We start from the raw sequence: 16053 nt of genomic DNA, 5'->3' as shown, positions 1-16053 counted from the left end.
ATGTGCATACATGGTCTTAGAGTACCTACACCAAGGTGTAGACCTAAACGGAAGAGGATGCAGGCAGTCGAATCGAAAGCCAATGAGAAATCATGACACCATCATGGAAGGACCTTGGTTTTATAAAAGGGGCAAGCGGCTTGTCTCTTTCCGACATGGCTGGCATATGCGTCTACTCTCCATTAAGTAGGTATATGGGCAGCATCGACATGTCAAATCGCGGTCGGTGCAGTAGCTTACACTTGGCCTTTCTGCAACACACCAACGCAACACCGTGACCATGTGGGTCCATAATTCTCGACCATGGTCATGGTAAGTTCCGGCCTCTCACGTCTTTTCTCTCTTCTGGTTTTACTTTGCGCCCCCCCTGAGGGCAGCTCCACACAAGCTACTGCAGACTTACTAGCCTCGCATCGACACTTATTGCCTAGATCACGTGGAATGGCTTGGTGCACGTTGATGTAACATGACCAAACTAACCGGATCCATCCTTCCGTGCGTTGGCCACTGGATTCTATCCGCGTGCCCGAATTGCAAATCACTAACAAACTAACCGTCTCTCTCTCTCCTCGGAGCCCTCCACGGCACGAAGGTTTTGAGATCAAGATGTACATTCAAACGGTCTTTACCCCATGCCGCCTCTCAAACACTGCCGTCCTCCTCTAACCCCCTTTTGCCCCCCGCGTTTTCCTGATGTGATTCTGCGTGTGCGTACCGCGCTACCTCAGCAATACACATACCTTACAGCCCCCCCCGATGGCCCACTTCTTTCAACAGCGCCATCATCACCTCATACAATCACCACCTGCCCAACAAAACTCACCGCATAACCTTCTTTCATACTCTATCTCATCCCCACCCAACCTCAAAAATTCACTCTAATCCTCCTCTCCCTTCCCCTCCCTCCCCCACCCCGCACTTGCCATGACGTACCTCGTATCAGTCTTTCCCGGCTAAACATGGATAACCATGCTAGCAACAAACACGAATACGAATAAGTTAAAGACACAAACCAAGTAGAGAGAGAGAGAGAAAGAGACAAAAAAACATGCTTGAAAAGAAACTGGCACGATCGAATGCAGATGGTGTTCTTTGCGGGGGGGAGGGGCGGCTGTTTCCTTTAGCGCCCCCCCCCCTTTTTTTGCTATTTCTGTCTTCGTGGAAAATTATGGTAATGACAGCATTATAGACAGTTTATGGGTTGTGACGTAGGATATCAGTCTTTTTTTGAAGCTTGCAGAGTTAGGTTGTTGGGGAGTATAAGATATGCGGTATAGTTGGTAGAGGGGCATAAGAGAGACTATCGATATTTGGGTACTAGCATGCTTCTTCTTCTCCTTTGTGGTTTGAATGACGGATGTCTTTTGAATGGATTCTCCCTAGCTCCCGTTGTACTTCATAAAATTTTGCGAGACAGCATCACTTGGGATCAATGTCATGAGTCAAAAGCTATTGGTACATGCCTTTGAATTTATCAATTAAAGGACACATCTGATGAGAGCTGCTCATACTACTATCCATGAAGTGACATGCATGGTTCTCAAACCTTGTCTCCATCTCTCCCACCTCTCATGCAGCATCATCGGGTCCGGTGTAAATGGCCAGTTCACGTAGAAACAGTAGCCAGAAGAGTCTCATACTTGTTCTTCCAGTACGTGGTGTCGCCGTTGTTCTGCGAAGCCTTGGCTGCAATAAGCTCCTTCTGCAAACCCTTGATGGTTTCCTCCCTGTCGAGAGCATCCTTGCGATACTGCTCGGCCTGCCTGTACGTCGGAAGCATGTCCTTGTATTCCTTGTACGAGCGCTTGGCGAGGTCGGTCCACTCTTCCAGCGTGTTTTCAAGAACGGCGATTCTCTCGGCCTGTTTGTGAACGAGACCAGCGGTATCGGAATCAGTGGGCTCGACTCCCTTGCCCAATGACTCCACCTTCTCGAAGAATGCCTCCTTTTCAAGCCTGGTATTGCTCACTTCATCTTGAGCCGCCTTCAACTGGCTGGTAAGACTGCTAACGAGCCCTGACAACTTCGAGTTTGAATGATCGAGTTGAATGACTTGGTGGTCGATATCAGCAAGCTCGGCCAGGCGCTGCTTCAACTCAGTGTTTTCCTTCTGTAAGCGTTCGACGTCATTTTTCAAACCGTCGATCTCTTTGGATTGCTCTTGAAGTTTCTGAAAAATGTATTAGCTTTATCTGCACTTGAACAGTCCGTCGAATATACATACCACAAAAGCCTTTGCATGCTCTGCTGCCTGGTTGCTGTACTTCTCGCTCAGAGTTTTGTGCTCTTTGTTGGCTTTGTCGGCATCAAGTCGAGCGATACGTTCACTCTCTTCTAAACCAGTCATTTTTGTCACAAGGGCTGCGGTCGTCTTCCTTTCTTCAGCGAGTTGGCCAGTAATTAACTTCAGCTCTTCGGTAGACTCTTGATCGGCCTTTGTCCTGCCCTGATGCTCTTCGAGTTTCTGCCGCAGCGCATCGACTTCTACAAGAAGCTGTTTGTTAGAAGCTACGACAGTTTCTAGTTCCTTCTGCATGGCATCGGCCTTGCGTAGATCTTCAGCCTTAGCAGCATGCTCTTTTTCGAGAAGCTGCATGTACTTGTCCACTTCAGTGCGGAGATTGCCTTTTTCAAGCGTGAGACGCGAAACACGTTCCTGCAGAGCCTCAATGTCTTTGATTTTGGCGGCAGTCTGCTCTTTGTATGCGTGAAATGCTTCATGGTGCTCGAGGATTAGATCATGTTGAATGTTAACCTATAGTTGTTTCAAGTCAGCAAGTGTCATGAGGGTACGAAGTCCTGTAAAGGTGAACTGACCTTCTTGTGCTGAATGTTTAGCTCGTGCTGCGTATCTTGGATCATCTGATTCATCATGGCAGTGTGGTACAGGCTGATATTGTTACGCTGCTTATCCAGAAACGTGGGCAGTGCTGCCTTTGCATCGTTCATTGCAGTGTAGAGCTTTTCCAATTCATCCCACAGGGCCTCGACGGTGGCATTGCTCGTATCAGGAGATGCCTCTCGAATGAGGTTGAGCAAGCGGCGAGTGTTTGCAATCGTGCTCGAGATGACGGTGGACAGCTTCACAGCATGCTGGTTCACCTCATCATAGAGACTGTTTCCATGGGCCATGGCGAGTTGGACGGCGGAATTGTTCTGCTCTGAACCTAGTGCATTAGGACGATTCGTTTATGAAAGTGCAATGTGCTTACCAACTGCGGAGGTGCTGCCGCTTTTCGGCGTGGCGACAGGTGACAGGAAAGGCGTGGAAGTGACCGAAGATGACTTCTTCTGTAGTGGACTTGCATACTTTGAGTTTTCCAGAGCCATTGGGCCACTGTATGAATTTGCAGATGCCATGCCTACGAAGTGGAGCTTTGCAGGTGGCGGTTAGTAGGAGCCAAATTCGGTCTGACTTGATGGTGGACTGTTGTGTAGAGATGGTGAGGGTTGTGGGTGACGTGTAGGTGAGGCTCGTGCCGTGTTTACACTACCATGGTGAGTAATAGCAGGAGCGCCTCTCACCCACAGGCGAGGATATCAAAGTGACTGCAACAGAACAAAGTCTCTCACAGTCAATAGATACATGAACAGAGAACGCACAAAGTGTCTCATGATGAGCAAAGTAGAAAGTGTGAGGTGACCTTAGCTTGCAATAGCTGCAGAGTGTGCCGAAGGCAAGATAACACACAGCTGGCACGTAGAAGGTGTCGACCCAAAGTATAGCTAGAGAGTGTATTGCTTGTAACATGTCAATATGTAATAGCGTCAATGCACTATATAAGATATACTACGGCACGAGATGGCAAAGCAGAAGGCATGGCATGTCAAGATATGTGGTACGAGATGTGAGGGCACAAGAGACCCTGGAGATATGAGGAGAAGCCCAAGAATCAGAAGTAAACAAGTGCCATGTGTGTATATGCCAGTGCACAGTAAGTTCAGTGGGGATTGTTAGAGGCTTAAAGACGACCCAGAGTGGCACATATGTTACACACTTGGAAGGTTTGCGAGCATTATTGTTGCTCTATTAGTCATGCCAGGGACTGGCAGGCGTGCCGACCTTGAAGCAGAAGACGAGAGGTAATAATAATAATAATAATAATAATAATAATAATAATAATAATAATACACAATAGATGGATAGACATGTAAGTAGGTGTGCACACGGCAAATGCAGGTTCACACAGGGCCTAATCTCCACATGGGTACCCGTACCCAGCAGGTGTAGATGGATGCAGCTAGAGGGGCCAAAAGCAATGGGGCTGAGTCAAGCTGCAGGTTAATATTGAGGGTCTGAAAGTCCTTTCCGGAAACAAACATGGTGGTTGTGACGGGTGGGGAAGCGAGAGGAGGCGCGGAGAAAAAGCAAACGAGTAAGTATGCAGTAGATGATATGGGCGGCGTGTGTCAAACGAGGCAGACGGGTGGGACTCCCATTCGGCAGTGTTAAATTGTGTCGCTGTAATCTCGGCATGTCAGTGGTGACAGGAGCGTCGACAGGACACTTGTGTCTCGATAGGGAGCGTGCCGAGGTGGTACCTAGTCGTGCGCCATGCAGCCTCCCGATCATGGCAAGACAAGCCGGTGGTTCCAAGCGAACGACGGCTCAGCGCAGCGCGCCGTGTGACGTTTGGCAGAGCGAGCAGCGAGTGGAATATGCGGGCTGGGTGATGTGGAGGGGGCAGGCGAGTGATGGTGGAGGTGGCGGGAAGAGTGGTAGTGGTAGTGGCAGTGGCAGTGGCAGCGGGTTATTTGCAGGCATGTATTGTGTAAGTAAGGGGGGGCGGGCACGGGAGAACCTGTCCACGTTACCCGCAGCATGGGACGGATGCAGGAAGGGGGAAGGAGCGTCGATGACATGCTGGGCGTCTGTAAGTACACAAGTACATATGTAGGTGAGTGAAGAAAGCAAGTCAGCATGTAGCCATGGACGCATCTAGATAAGGGGAGATGGAAAGCAGTATAGCGGGTGGGGAGTGGAGAGAGCAGCCCTCGTGGTCGGGTCGGCTCAGGAGAGAGACAGGTTCGCATTTGCTCTAAAAGCAGGCAAAAAGGTGGGCATTGGGCATGGGAATGCAGCAGCGGCGGAGAGCTGGACAAGCATTTGGTTGCCGTGGGTCCACTTTCGGAGAGTAGGCGTGCGGATAGGGCCGTCGTGTGTTTCTGCCCTTTTCTGCAGCTGGAAGGCGCCACCCACCAGTCACCCAGCCAGCCAGCCAGCCAGCCAGCCATCGAGTTAATCTTAGCACACCGTCCTTGCCTATACTACGTTATGTATACACTACTACATATACCACATACACACTACATGTGTGGCACACGCGTAGTCGACTGCAGAGCACTGCCCGGGACACGCGGCTTGGTTAGCAGGTCATGCTGTGTGTGTGTGTGTGTGTGTGCGTGATGAATGTAAATGGGCGGGCATGGGCTGGCGGGCTTCAGCATTGGAGCGGCGGCTTCGCTGGTGGGACTGCTACTGGCAGTGAAACGTCGAGGCGGCCGCATCCTCTTCCCCAACCGCACCCACGATCCTGTCGCGCGCCCTCATTCGCCCGCTTGCCTTGGCCTGCTTCCCCGACGCAGAGCCTTGCGACCTTTTTTTTTTCCTCGCCTTCTTTTTCATGCCAAGGCTCAATGCAATGCACTTCACAGTTGCCGTCGCCCACACAGACGAGCTGCGAGGACGAGGGCGAGGGCGAAGGCTTGAGTCCGCTGGGCTGGGCGCCGCAGCCGAAATCGATCGCCGCGCCAGCTTCCCGTGTCTTGCGCGAACAGGTCCATGATTGCACCCTCGCCGTTCCCATCGCTGCTACCGCCGCCGATCGCTCCCCTAAGCAGCCTCGACGTGCCCGACAATTGACTGGTCACGCCGTGCACGCTTGACCTGCCCTTGGCCTGCCCTTGCTTGACTGCCCGCGTCGCAAAAGAACATGTGCGGGCGAACATACTTAGCACTGCCCGTCCTGTCCCCCCCCGGCCCACCGTCGCCGCTGCAAGACGAGCAAGGACCGTCAACACGAACGGCGAAGATCAGGGATTCTTCGGCAACACGTTCGTTATTTCTCAGACAGCCCAGGCCTATCTCGCGCCAGTCTGCCCAGCTTCTCTCCCTAGTGCCTCGATGGCAAATTGCATGCCGCTTCTTTTGTAATTCGTCCTCTGTCCACCGGCACTGCCTAGTTGCTTCTTCGTCTGTTTCTTCATTCATCATCACCATCGCCGCCGTCGCCGCCCAACAATCCCGTCGTCGTTTGGTTCGTCCCTCGTTGCGCACTGCCCTCGCCTTGCCTCGCTAGCCCTTCTTACCATTTCACCTTGGGTCCCCCAGTGCACCCCTCCACCAACGGTAGCGCCGGCATTCTGTCATTGTATCATGCTAGTCACGGCCATCCAAGGCCTCAACTGACGCCCTAGTAGAGTAGGCATTTGCTTGTCAGCCCACTGCCGTGTGCTTGTCTGTGCATCATCCGTTGCGTCTTTCTCCCGCTCCATCGCGACTGCCCCCGACAACACAACCTCACCTCCCCCCCGTCCACATTACATGGCACCAGCAATCATGTGCTTTGGACGGAAACCCTCGACTGCGGACCCGGAGTCTACCAAGAAAAATGCCGAAATAGAAAAGTCGCTCCGCACCGACAAGAAGCGGGCGGAGCGCGAGGTCAAGCTGTTGCTGCTCGGTATGCATGTCCCCACCAACCACAAGTCCACTTCGATTGAGATCAGCGTGCAGGTGCCGGCGAGAGCGGAAAGTCGACCGTCCTCAAGCAGATGCGAATCATCAATGCTGGTGGTTTCCAGGGCATGGAGCGCAAGACCTGGCGCGCCACCATCTTCAACAACCTCGTTTCGGCCTTCCAGACAATTTTCCAGGCTATGCAAGAGGACGACACCGACTTTGAGGATGAAGACAACATTGTACGTATCTGCACCCGCACCCGCACCCGCACCCTTCACCCACGTGTTTCCTAACCAACTATAGCGCTACTCTGAAATGGTCAACGCCGCGCCCGACATTGGCACCGAAGAGCCCATGCCTGAGGAATTTCTCACGGCTTTCAACTGCCTATGGGCCGACAAGGGTGTGCAGCTCACCATACTCAAGGGCAACCAGTATGCGCTGCACGATAACTTGAACTAGTAGGCCATTTGCACCACTTGCGACGCCCACCACTGACAACCCATTAGCTTCTTCCAGGACATCGACCGCCTGTTCCAAAAAGATTTCCTCCCCACAGACCAAGACATTCTGCGCACGCGCCTACGAACCACTGGTATCTCCGAAACCATCTTTGAACTCGGCAACCTCACATACAAAATGGTCGATGTTGGTGGTCAACGGTCAGAGCGCAAAAAGTGGATTCACGTCTTCGACAACGTCCAGGTGGTGCTTTTCCTGGTCGCCATCAGCGGTTACGACCACGTGCTAGTAGAAGACAGAAATGGGGTAAGTTATGGTACTCGCCCACCAATAGACCCTACTAACATGTGCTAGAACCAAATGCACGAGGCTCTAATGCTCTTCGAGTCCATATCAAACTCCAAATATTTTGAAAAGACTGCTCTCATCCTCTTCCTTAACAAGATCGATTTGTTCGCTGAAAAAATTGCTGGAGGCATGAGCCCAATCAACAAGACATTTCCCGACTACACCGGCGGACCCACGGACTTCGAGGCCGGCAAAGAATTCTTCGCCAACAAATTCCGCAATCTCGTTCGCCAGCCAAAGAAGGAAGTCTACGTCCACTACACAAACGCGACCGACACCAATTTGCTCAAGATCACAATGGCATCGGTACAGGACATGATTGTTCAGCGCAATCTTAATGCTCTGATACTATAATAATCACAATTGGTCGCCACGCGCAGGGCGGCCTGGACGGCCGTTTACACTACCCCTGCAGACTGTACACGCGCTGGAGCGAGAGCTACAGTGCATGTACGTCCGCCACTAATAGACCCGCCCTACCTAGGAGGGTCAAAATGAGCAGGACCGGACCACAGACAGGCTTTTCAGTGGGTTCCAAGAGAACGACATCCACGGCTCCTTTCTTTTTATACCCCTATATCTTGTCCTATTTTCTATTCGTCTTCCACCACTGTACGACACTTTTACGATATAATCCCTTGGGTATTGTCAGTTGGCGAGCAAATGGATCAGCGTCTGTAGACGTGTACAGTATGCAGCTTCCGGGTACAAAGCGTATACCCCACCGGTCCGTGAGCGGATAATTGGAAGAGCGTCACACACAAACCATTTCCTTTTGTTCTAGATTGAACTCTTCGGCACACAATCTTTCTTGCATGCATCAGCGTCTACTTGGGTGGTTTTATGCTGCTTTTTCGGTTTTGCCAGAGCGTAGCGAAAGGCTTCCCAGAAGCGCGAATCTATACAGATTGACACAAGGATTAGATTTGGGGGGGGGGCCTGAGAGGGAGACAGTTGCTAACCTCGCTTTGGTCTGCAGCCAAAGACGAGCTAGCCCGTTTTGCTGTCACGGCTGCATGTCTGAGCATTACCTACTCACTTACCTACACATGCACCTTCAAACACTAGTATAAATGCACTCTATGAATACATTGCTCGCCTTCTCTATCAGGAAAGTGCAAAACAACCGACCCCCACCATCACCCCAGCCTCTCCCAATACAAAATGACACTGGAACAATCAATCCCAGTTCATACAGGATCTGACTACTAGTGTCTCACTCCTTCGTTCCTCACTAACAAAGTCCGTGCATGTTGTATTTACCTGTCAAAGTCTCCTTGTTAGGATGTTGGAATAAAGCTGGGTCCGCGGAGGTTCTCCCATGTCTGCCCGCCGTTGCGGCGTGGTCCGGTAGGCTAGTTGCAAACCTACATACAAACGGTAAAGCGGCACGACCCGAGCATCAGCCATCTAATTTGAAGCATTGGCGTGAGGCTGGAGCTCGAGCGGTTGGACACCAATGGGTCGTAGGAACGTATGCGACGTTTCTGGCGCCTGTCAAGTTTGGACGGGGTTGGCGGCTATACAAGGGCTATGATATGGTTGGAACAACATAAAGTGGAGTGCTAGGAGGATCAAACGAGTTGCATGGCTGAGCCAGTGGAGAAAAGGCTATTGTCTCCAGGTATAGCAATGAGTTGTATGGGAAGTGGAGTAGTTTGTGTGCAGATGGTGATTCTACTCTATAGGTTTTGTTGTGATATTGCGCCGCTAAGTCCTTACCTGGTCTCCACTATGGTGTTTCGGAAGAGCGTTCAGCGAGGCAAACCTAGCCATTCCTAGTGAAAACTGGGGGAAACACTACTAAGTGAGTCAAGTGATATCTCGTGTTGTCACGTTGAATAGGATATGTGCGCATGCGTTCCTTGATCATATGTGCAACGTACGCCGGTTCCGACTCGGTATCGTAGTTCCGACAATGTGACCTCGTGACATGTGCTGCTAGTGCTAGTGCCATTCGGGGAAACATCGGAGCGGTGCAGCCTGCAGCAAGTCCTGATAGCCGGCCGCCGCCTTGAGCCTCATCAACAACACCGTCATACCTGCCCCCTCTACCCGACTGGCCATGTTCTCGCCAGCCGTTGGCAGAGTCGCTCGCTCTGCAAACACCTTCTCTGCTGCGCCTTATGCCGCGCTAAATGCATGTGCCCGCTCTGCGCTGAGCACAAGCACTGCACCGCAACAGCCTTTCCGGCCGAGTCACCAGCGCCGCTACTCGTCGTCCAAGCCCTCGACCCCCGCAAACAACAAGAAGAAGCCCGCCGAATTAGATCAGAATGCTACAGCAGAACTTCAGGGTGCAGGACAGAAGACCAAGGGGCAGAAGAAGCTGAAACAGCCTTCGACTGCGACCTTGGGCAACAATGTGCCCTTTGTGCCGCCGACCAACCACCTCCGGGAAGATGGTGAGATGCAGAAAATACTAATACCCCCCCATGTATATACTAATTTGGTGTAGATGTCAAGTTATCGGCCTTCTTCGGTCTCCACCGCCCCATTTCTATTTCGCGCGCGTTCCCCAACTCGACCTCGACCGCCGAATTTGACGCCTTCTTCGACGTGGACCGAGCTAGTCAGGTTGAGAGGATAGAGGCAACCAAGAACGTACTCAGCGGATTCCTCGAGCGCATGCATGCCGAGATTGATGCGCAGGAGGAGCAACGAGCTGATGCGACACAGTCGGACCAGCAGGTATATCACCTTGATGTTCAACCGACACAACACAGCGTAGAGAGTTGGGCAGCTCGTCTCGTTCCCTTTCAGCCGCCGGCACCACCCGAGCCGTACGACCCCCTGGCAACGGAACCTGAGACTGATTCATACTCGGCTGAGGGTCTCTCAGCTAGCATTAACCAGCGTATAACTGAAGTCACGTTACCTTCAGAAGAGAGCAAACCAAGAAGCTTCCGGCAACATGTTGCAAAACGAAGATTTGGAATGTATCTGATTAGTGTAAAGAGGCAAAGGAAGCTCAAGATGAAGAAGCACAAGTACAAGAAGCTCATGAAGAGGACGAGGCTGTTGCGGAGGAAGTTGGATAGGACATAGTGAATGCCTGGTGATGACGTTGTAGACACTGCAACCTCGGGCCGTGGAGCCGAATGATACGGACTTTGTATACTACAGCCAGGTTGCCAACAAGTATCGACGGTCGAACGCGCAAGCGTACGCCGGCACAGTGCAGTCCGAGGCCATGCGCCCAGCTTACTCACTACCCCTGGCCCCCTTGGGATTCGCTTAACATCAGGTACCATGAACATAGTATGTACTCGACTCATATCTTGACTCCTGGGCATGTTTTCAGTACTATTGGGTATAGCAGGAATGTTTTGGTAGCATTCAGCGCCCCTGCAAGGCCGCGTCTTCCTTCCCAATATCAGCATCTTGACATCATTGCCGCCCACGCCCTTGCATTGCGTTTGTATCCATGCATTCAGAAACTGTTTTGTTGTGCATTGCGAAATCTGTTTTTTCCATGGTTCACAGTCAAGCTCCAGAATGTCATGCAGTGGTGATCGCCGCTGTCAGAGGGTGTCTTTGCCGGTGGTTATTGGTACAGCGCGGTGTCGCAAGGTCACATGAAACCCTACCGCGACTGAGGCCGTCACAACCCTACTTCAGGCAGCCGGCAACGTCGACGCTTCGAGACGTTGGCCCCGCGCAGAAGCCTTAAGGAGACGGACTCCAAGGCTTACCAAGAGTCGCAGCCCGGCAATCATACGTCCCATCATGCCTAAAGAATGCATGACGCCTTGGCAGGAACACCCCTCGATCATTCTTTCATCACGTTTTCGCTCGCTCCGGTCTGTTCTAGGTGATGATGGCAGCTGCCACATGGATCTAGGCGCATGGATGAGACGTGTGTATGATCCTAGAGGCATCACTTGTCATGGCGGCTAAAGAACAATGTCTTGGATTCGAAGTGGAGAAAGAAAACGGTGCGCACCTATGGTTGACGGGACATAGTATATAAGTTGTTGTAACGTTCGCCTCGTATTGAAGGTCAGCAACTTCGACAATCATCAAGTCAACAGTAGCATCCAGCAACTCCTTTCCCTTCGCTTTCTCAGCAATTTTTACATTCATTCGCCCAGGTTGGCATTTTATTTTTAAACTTTTACACAACACCCAATCAAAGAGCTAGTTCTCTCGTTGTTTTGTCCCTTCTTGTGTTCTGCCCCCCAGTTCACACCGTATTACGACCGATAAAATTTAACTTTCTACACCCTTACGATTATTACCTTTTTCGGAAAATATACCTGCAAATCAGACAACATGGTCTCCAAGGTTTTCATCATCGCGGCTGTCATTGCCTACGTCGAGGCTCGCTTCGGACAGGAGCAGGTTCCTATTGCGGCCATCAGCGGAGTTCAGGGTGGTGCAGGCGGCGCTGCTGCTACCATTGCGGGAGCTGCTATTTCTGACTTGCTTGGTGCAGCCAACTCTTGCGACAAGGTGCGTACATGCCTATCTTTCAATGTGTTTTTTTTTTCAGAACATTATACTAACAAACCACCCAGCTCGTCCGCGCTGACCAAATCTTCACTGAGCTCGGTGGTGGTGCTGATGCCCTCGCTGCTGCTATTGGCATGGTAACAGCAGAGAAGAACACCAATCCTTTCGCCAACGGCAACGTTCAGAATGTCTGTGGTGATGCCTCACTTCCTGTTACCCCCGAGCTCCGTGGTATCACTCCTCTCATCGACCCTGCTGTCGATGTCAATGGCGAGGCCGCTGCTCTTAGCGCGAGCTCTGCTGCTAATCCCCTTGCTGCTGACGGACTGAGTGTGTTTGATCTCATGGATCAGGCTGGACTTGGCAACTTGGTTGCCAGCCAGGCTTCTGCTGGTGGTGCGGGTGGTGCCGCTGCAGGAGGTGCTGCCGCTGCTGGAAACAACAACAACGCTGCTGCTGGAAACAATAATGCAGCTGCTGGCAACGGAAACGCCGCCAACAATGCCAACGCTGGCAACAACAACAATGGCGCTGCTGCTGACAACCAAGCTGCTACTGGCGACAACGCCGCTGCTTGCGACAGCAACGCTGCTGCTGGTAACGGAAACGCTGCTGCTGGTAATGGAAATGCTGCCAACAACAACAACGCTGGCAACCAGAACAACAACAACAACAACAATGCCAACGAGGATGCTGCTGAAGACAACGCCGGCAACAACCAGCAGAACAACCAGCAGAACAACGCCAACGCCGGCAACCAGAACAACAACAACGCCAATGCTGGCAACCAGAACAACAACAACAACGCTGGTGCCGGTGCCGGCGCCGGCGCGGGAGCCGCAGCTGGCGGCGAAGACTTTGGTCTCTGCACCCCAACCATCACCTTCCAAGGCGGGGAGAACGGGCGCCCAGCCGACGAATTCACCTTCCAAATCGCGGACCCCCTTGCACGCGGTGGCCAGGGTGAAGCCCTCAACCCAGACATCATCACCAACGCCCTCTGCAACCAGCTCACCAACGTCTGCGAGGCCAACGCCGCCGCCGTCGCCAAGTGCGAGAGCGCTGCCGCTGCTGTCAAGGGCGGAACCCGCAACAAGGCTCTTGCCGATGAGTTCAACTCGCTTATTGGATTCCCCGGTGCGGTTACCAACCCTGATGGTGGTCCCGAGGATGTTGCTGCTGCCAAGCGTTCCATGCGCAGGGGTTTGAGGTTGTAAAAATGTGATTGTTCAGGGAAGTTCGATACGAGAGAGAGAGTGTGCGAGGGAGTTTTCTTGAAACGATGACCGGGGGAAAGGAACTGACAGGGGGGGCAAGGGGTTGATGACTTTGCTGAGAAGCGGAGACTGGATGCTACTACTGCTAACTGTTTGCTGGACTTTGATGAAGTTGCTCACTCATCATCTTTCAAAAAAAATTCGTTTTTCGATTCTTTGGAGTGCACACGGAGAGTGTGTGCTAAGCTTTATACCACCCTACAATATATATCTTTTGTCTTACAATCATTGTGTCCATCTCTCTGTGAATGGTGAAATTAATATGGACTGCTTGTTATTTGACTTGCTTAAATACCAGTGGCTTAAATTTATTCCGAAATCTCTGTTGTTTTTTTTCTTTCTTTCTTTCTTTCTTCGCGAGATATTCTACTACGCACTAAGGGAGGATACATCACCGAAGTGTAACACTTAAACAATACCCATTCAACCCACACACTTTCCCCTTTTTTTTCTTCTTCTCCCACATCATATCCTAACTCCCTCGCGTCACAATCTCTCTTTACCCAACATTTCTTGACCTCTCCCACACAAACCTCGAAAAAAAGGCCCTTCACAAGTTCCCCCCCCCCCAATCAATACCACTCCACACCTCCCTCTCAACTCCCCCCATACTCCCATTCACAAATATCAAAAGTACCATCAAATCACCGATAATATACACGCCCCCCCCCCTTCGTGTCATGTTCAGTTCAGTTCGATAACTTATCTCCCAGGGGAAGTAGGCTCGTCAAGATGAATATTGGTATAAAAGTTTATATATTACAGACTTGATAAATGGATAGATAAATAGGAAAAAGGATGGGGTGGGGCACGACAGGGATGAGGTGATAGGAATGGAGATGTGTGTGTGTGTGATGAGTAAGTGTTTAGGGCGGTGATATGTGGTGGACTTGGGGGGGTTGGTAGGAGGGATGGGGTGTTGAAATCTTCTTGTATCGTGTGAAAGGTCTTTGTGGCAAGGGGATAAATTCTAGTTTATATATTTAGTTGTCACTATACAGGTCGTCCCTTTCTTTTTCGCAGTCGTTTGTTGCTAATTTATGGTCCATTTGGGTAAATTGTGTATTTGCGATTTTTTTTACCTGGGCGTCTTTTTGCTGGTTGTTTTGTGGAGGATATATTATGTCTTAGGGAAATTTCTAATAGTTTGGATTTTGCATTGAGATAGACATGGTTCTGTGTATTTATTCCAATGGCTTTTCGTACGTATGAGTACCTGCTGGTTTGTCACTGTTGTCTGCATCAAACATGTGCTTTTGGGACCGTAAATGACAATGAAGAGATATGGAGAAAACGGTGTGAATATACGAAAGGAGACTACATCAGCTGATATCATTCTTGGGTTATTTCGTGTACTTGCATCCGCGGGATTTACTTTTGCGAGATGATTATCCTGCATTGTTATTTCTTGACTTTGGTCCTGTTACTACCAGTAAGTGAGTGCTTAGTATCCCAGAAACGACGACAGCTGATGCATAGTGGGATTGGCTAGTATGCTGAATTAACATCTAAATATATCATATCATACATTCCTAGAGTTTGCTCTGAGTACCTTGTTGAGTAGTGATGGTTCACGGAACACGTGGGTGAGTTCTCAGCGCTTTCAGCCGTATGATCAGTGTGGGATACGATGTGAATGCACCGCAGTGGTGCCGAAAATGAGAGAGATAATAGCAAGTGTTTTCATGATGCCATGATTGGACGATGCAGGCCAGGAAAGGGACCGGAGCGCTTGATTATTAAGAGCAGTCGCTATTCCAGCGTTGAGATCGGGGATAAGGCTACTGCGCTGGCCACAAGACTTCGGGTTATTTTCGTGCGCTCAAGCCTTGGGTTGCGGGGATCGAAATGATGCATGTCATGAATACGAGGCGAAATGCTATGGCGTAATAAGATAGGGAAACTATGCGTAGTTCACCAGCAAGCGAGGTGGGCTTATGATTTGATGTACACACGTACTGTGAATCATCAATCCTCGATACTAACACTTACACTTGCATAAATATAGATAGTAGGTCTATGCGTAAAGGGTCTCTTGTTATTTTTCCCCAGGCTAACCTGGTGAGTGCACTTTCAGCTGAGCCCAAAGCGCCTGCAGCCCGAGGGGACCTTTGGAGATCCGATTGAGTGCAGTCTATCGCCGTTTATTAATTAAGATCGTCATCTACCTTTCCCACGTGGCTTTTTGCAGTCCTGTGCTTCCGGACCCCACGGCAACAATTTACGGCCCTTTGCCCCCGTGAGAACCTTTTTCGTACGCGGTTCCAACGTGGTATTATGAGCGAAATCAAAGGTTCTATTCTGAGGTAAGGTATTTAGGCTAGTAGAGCGCTAGCCCGGTAATTGCGCGAATCATAACTATATATGTCTTGGAAGTTACAGGCATAATACTCGGGAAAACATGAGGTAAATACAGACAAGCGATGTTATGCAAGACTGTTCATTGGGGATACATACGGACGTAGCGTCCATCTACATACCCTTTCTTGCGTGCTTGCCCTAACGAACTTGCATCATCCCAGTAAGACGCAGATCTCCAAGCAGGGATATCGCTACTACCAGATACGAGCACCCCTCGCTTGTTGGAAACTGTAGCGGTCTGCCAATTCGATAGGAAAAACATGTTGACCAGAACCCGCGCCGCCAAAACAGAGCGATTGTTTTCAACACTTTTTATACCAATACTTGACCCTTGACAGTGCTGAGGAAGAACACGTGATAACCAATGCCAATATTTTCTACTTGAAACAATGTCGTATACAATTCATGGCACTATTATTTATAGCGATTTGGGAGAAGTGTTCTCAGATGTTGTTACAACTCTATATT

The 16053-nt window shown here is 50.6% G+C and overlaps 7 protein-coding genes across 7 annotated transcripts; 5 read left to right on the top strand and 2 right to left on the bottom strand.

Annotated features, from left to right (window-relative positions):
* Positions 1–236: 236 nt before the first annotated feature.
* On the bottom strand, positions 237–614 carry COCCADRAFT_100812 (uncharacterized protein; the record flags this gene model as incomplete). The annotated part of the gene is made up of 1 exon (XM_007715890.1): positions 237–614. One exon carries the CDS (start codon positions 612–614, stop codon positions 237–239), a length of 378 nt encoding a protein of 125 aa, XP_007714080.1.
* A 992-nt stretch (positions 615–1606) lies between these two features.
* On the bottom strand, positions 1607–3330 carry COCCADRAFT_6510 (uncharacterized protein; the record flags this gene model as incomplete). Its single annotated transcript, XM_007715868.1, has 4 exons — positions 1607–2170; positions 2225–2755; positions 2818–3167; positions 3213–3330. 4 exons carry the CDS (start codon positions 3328–3330, stop codon positions 1607–1609), a joined length of 1563 nt encoding a protein of 520 aa, XP_007714058.1.
* Positions 3331–4321: 991 nt separating this feature from the next.
* COCCADRAFT_27688 (uncharacterized protein) lies at positions 4322–4860 on the top strand (the record flags this gene model as incomplete). Its single annotated transcript, XM_007715873.1, has 3 exons — positions 4322–4376; positions 4483–4772; positions 4822–4860. The coding sequence occupies 3 exons, from the start codon at positions 4322–4324 to the stop codon at positions 4858–4860; spliced, it is 384 nt and encodes a 127-aa protein (XP_007714063.1).
* Positions 4861–6559: 1699 nt separating this feature from the next.
* On the top strand, positions 6560–7846 carry COCCADRAFT_100780 (uncharacterized protein; the record flags this gene model as incomplete). The annotated part of the gene is made up of 5 exons (XM_007715889.1): positions 6560–6683; positions 6737–6921; positions 6986–7143; positions 7192–7450; positions 7499–7846. The coding sequence occupies 5 exons, from the start codon at positions 6560–6562 to the stop codon at positions 7844–7846; spliced, it is 1074 nt and encodes a 357-aa protein (XP_007714079.1).
* Positions 7847–9557: 1711 nt separating this feature from the next.
* COCCADRAFT_27686 (uncharacterized protein) lies at positions 9558–10540 on the top strand (the record flags this gene model as incomplete). The annotated part of the gene is made up of 2 exons (XM_007715872.1): positions 9558–9897; positions 9951–10540. 2 exons carry the CDS (start codon positions 9558–9560, stop codon positions 10538–10540), a joined length of 930 nt encoding a protein of 309 aa, XP_007714062.1.
* Positions 10541–10593: 53 nt separating this feature from the next.
* On the top strand, positions 10594–11007 carry COCCADRAFT_100833 (uncharacterized protein; the record flags this gene model as incomplete). Its single annotated transcript, XM_007715888.1, has 1 exon — positions 10594–11007. The coding sequence occupies one exon, from the start codon at positions 10594–10596 to the stop codon at positions 11005–11007; it is 414 nt and encodes a 137-aa protein (XP_007714078.1).
* Positions 11008–11767: 760 nt separating this feature from the next.
* On the top strand, positions 11768–13164 carry COCCADRAFT_38307 (uncharacterized protein; the record flags this gene model as incomplete). Its single annotated transcript, XM_007715887.1, has 2 exons — positions 11768–11947; positions 12013–13164. The coding sequence occupies 2 exons, from the start codon at positions 11768–11770 to the stop codon at positions 13162–13164; spliced, it is 1332 nt and encodes a 443-aa protein (XP_007714077.1).
* Between the last annotated feature and the right edge of the window lie 2889 nt (positions 13165–16053).

Source organism: Bipolaris zeicola, assembly GCF_000523435.1.
Source record: "Bipolaris zeicola 26-R-13 unplaced genomic scaffold scaffold_119, whole genome shotgun sequence".
Taxonomy (NCBI): Eukaryota; Fungi; Ascomycota; class Dothideomycetes; order Pleosporales; family Pleosporaceae; genus Bipolaris; species Bipolaris zeicola.
The sequence above is the reverse complement of the archived record's forward strand: the minus strand, read 5'-3'. Positions and strand labels throughout refer to the sequence as shown.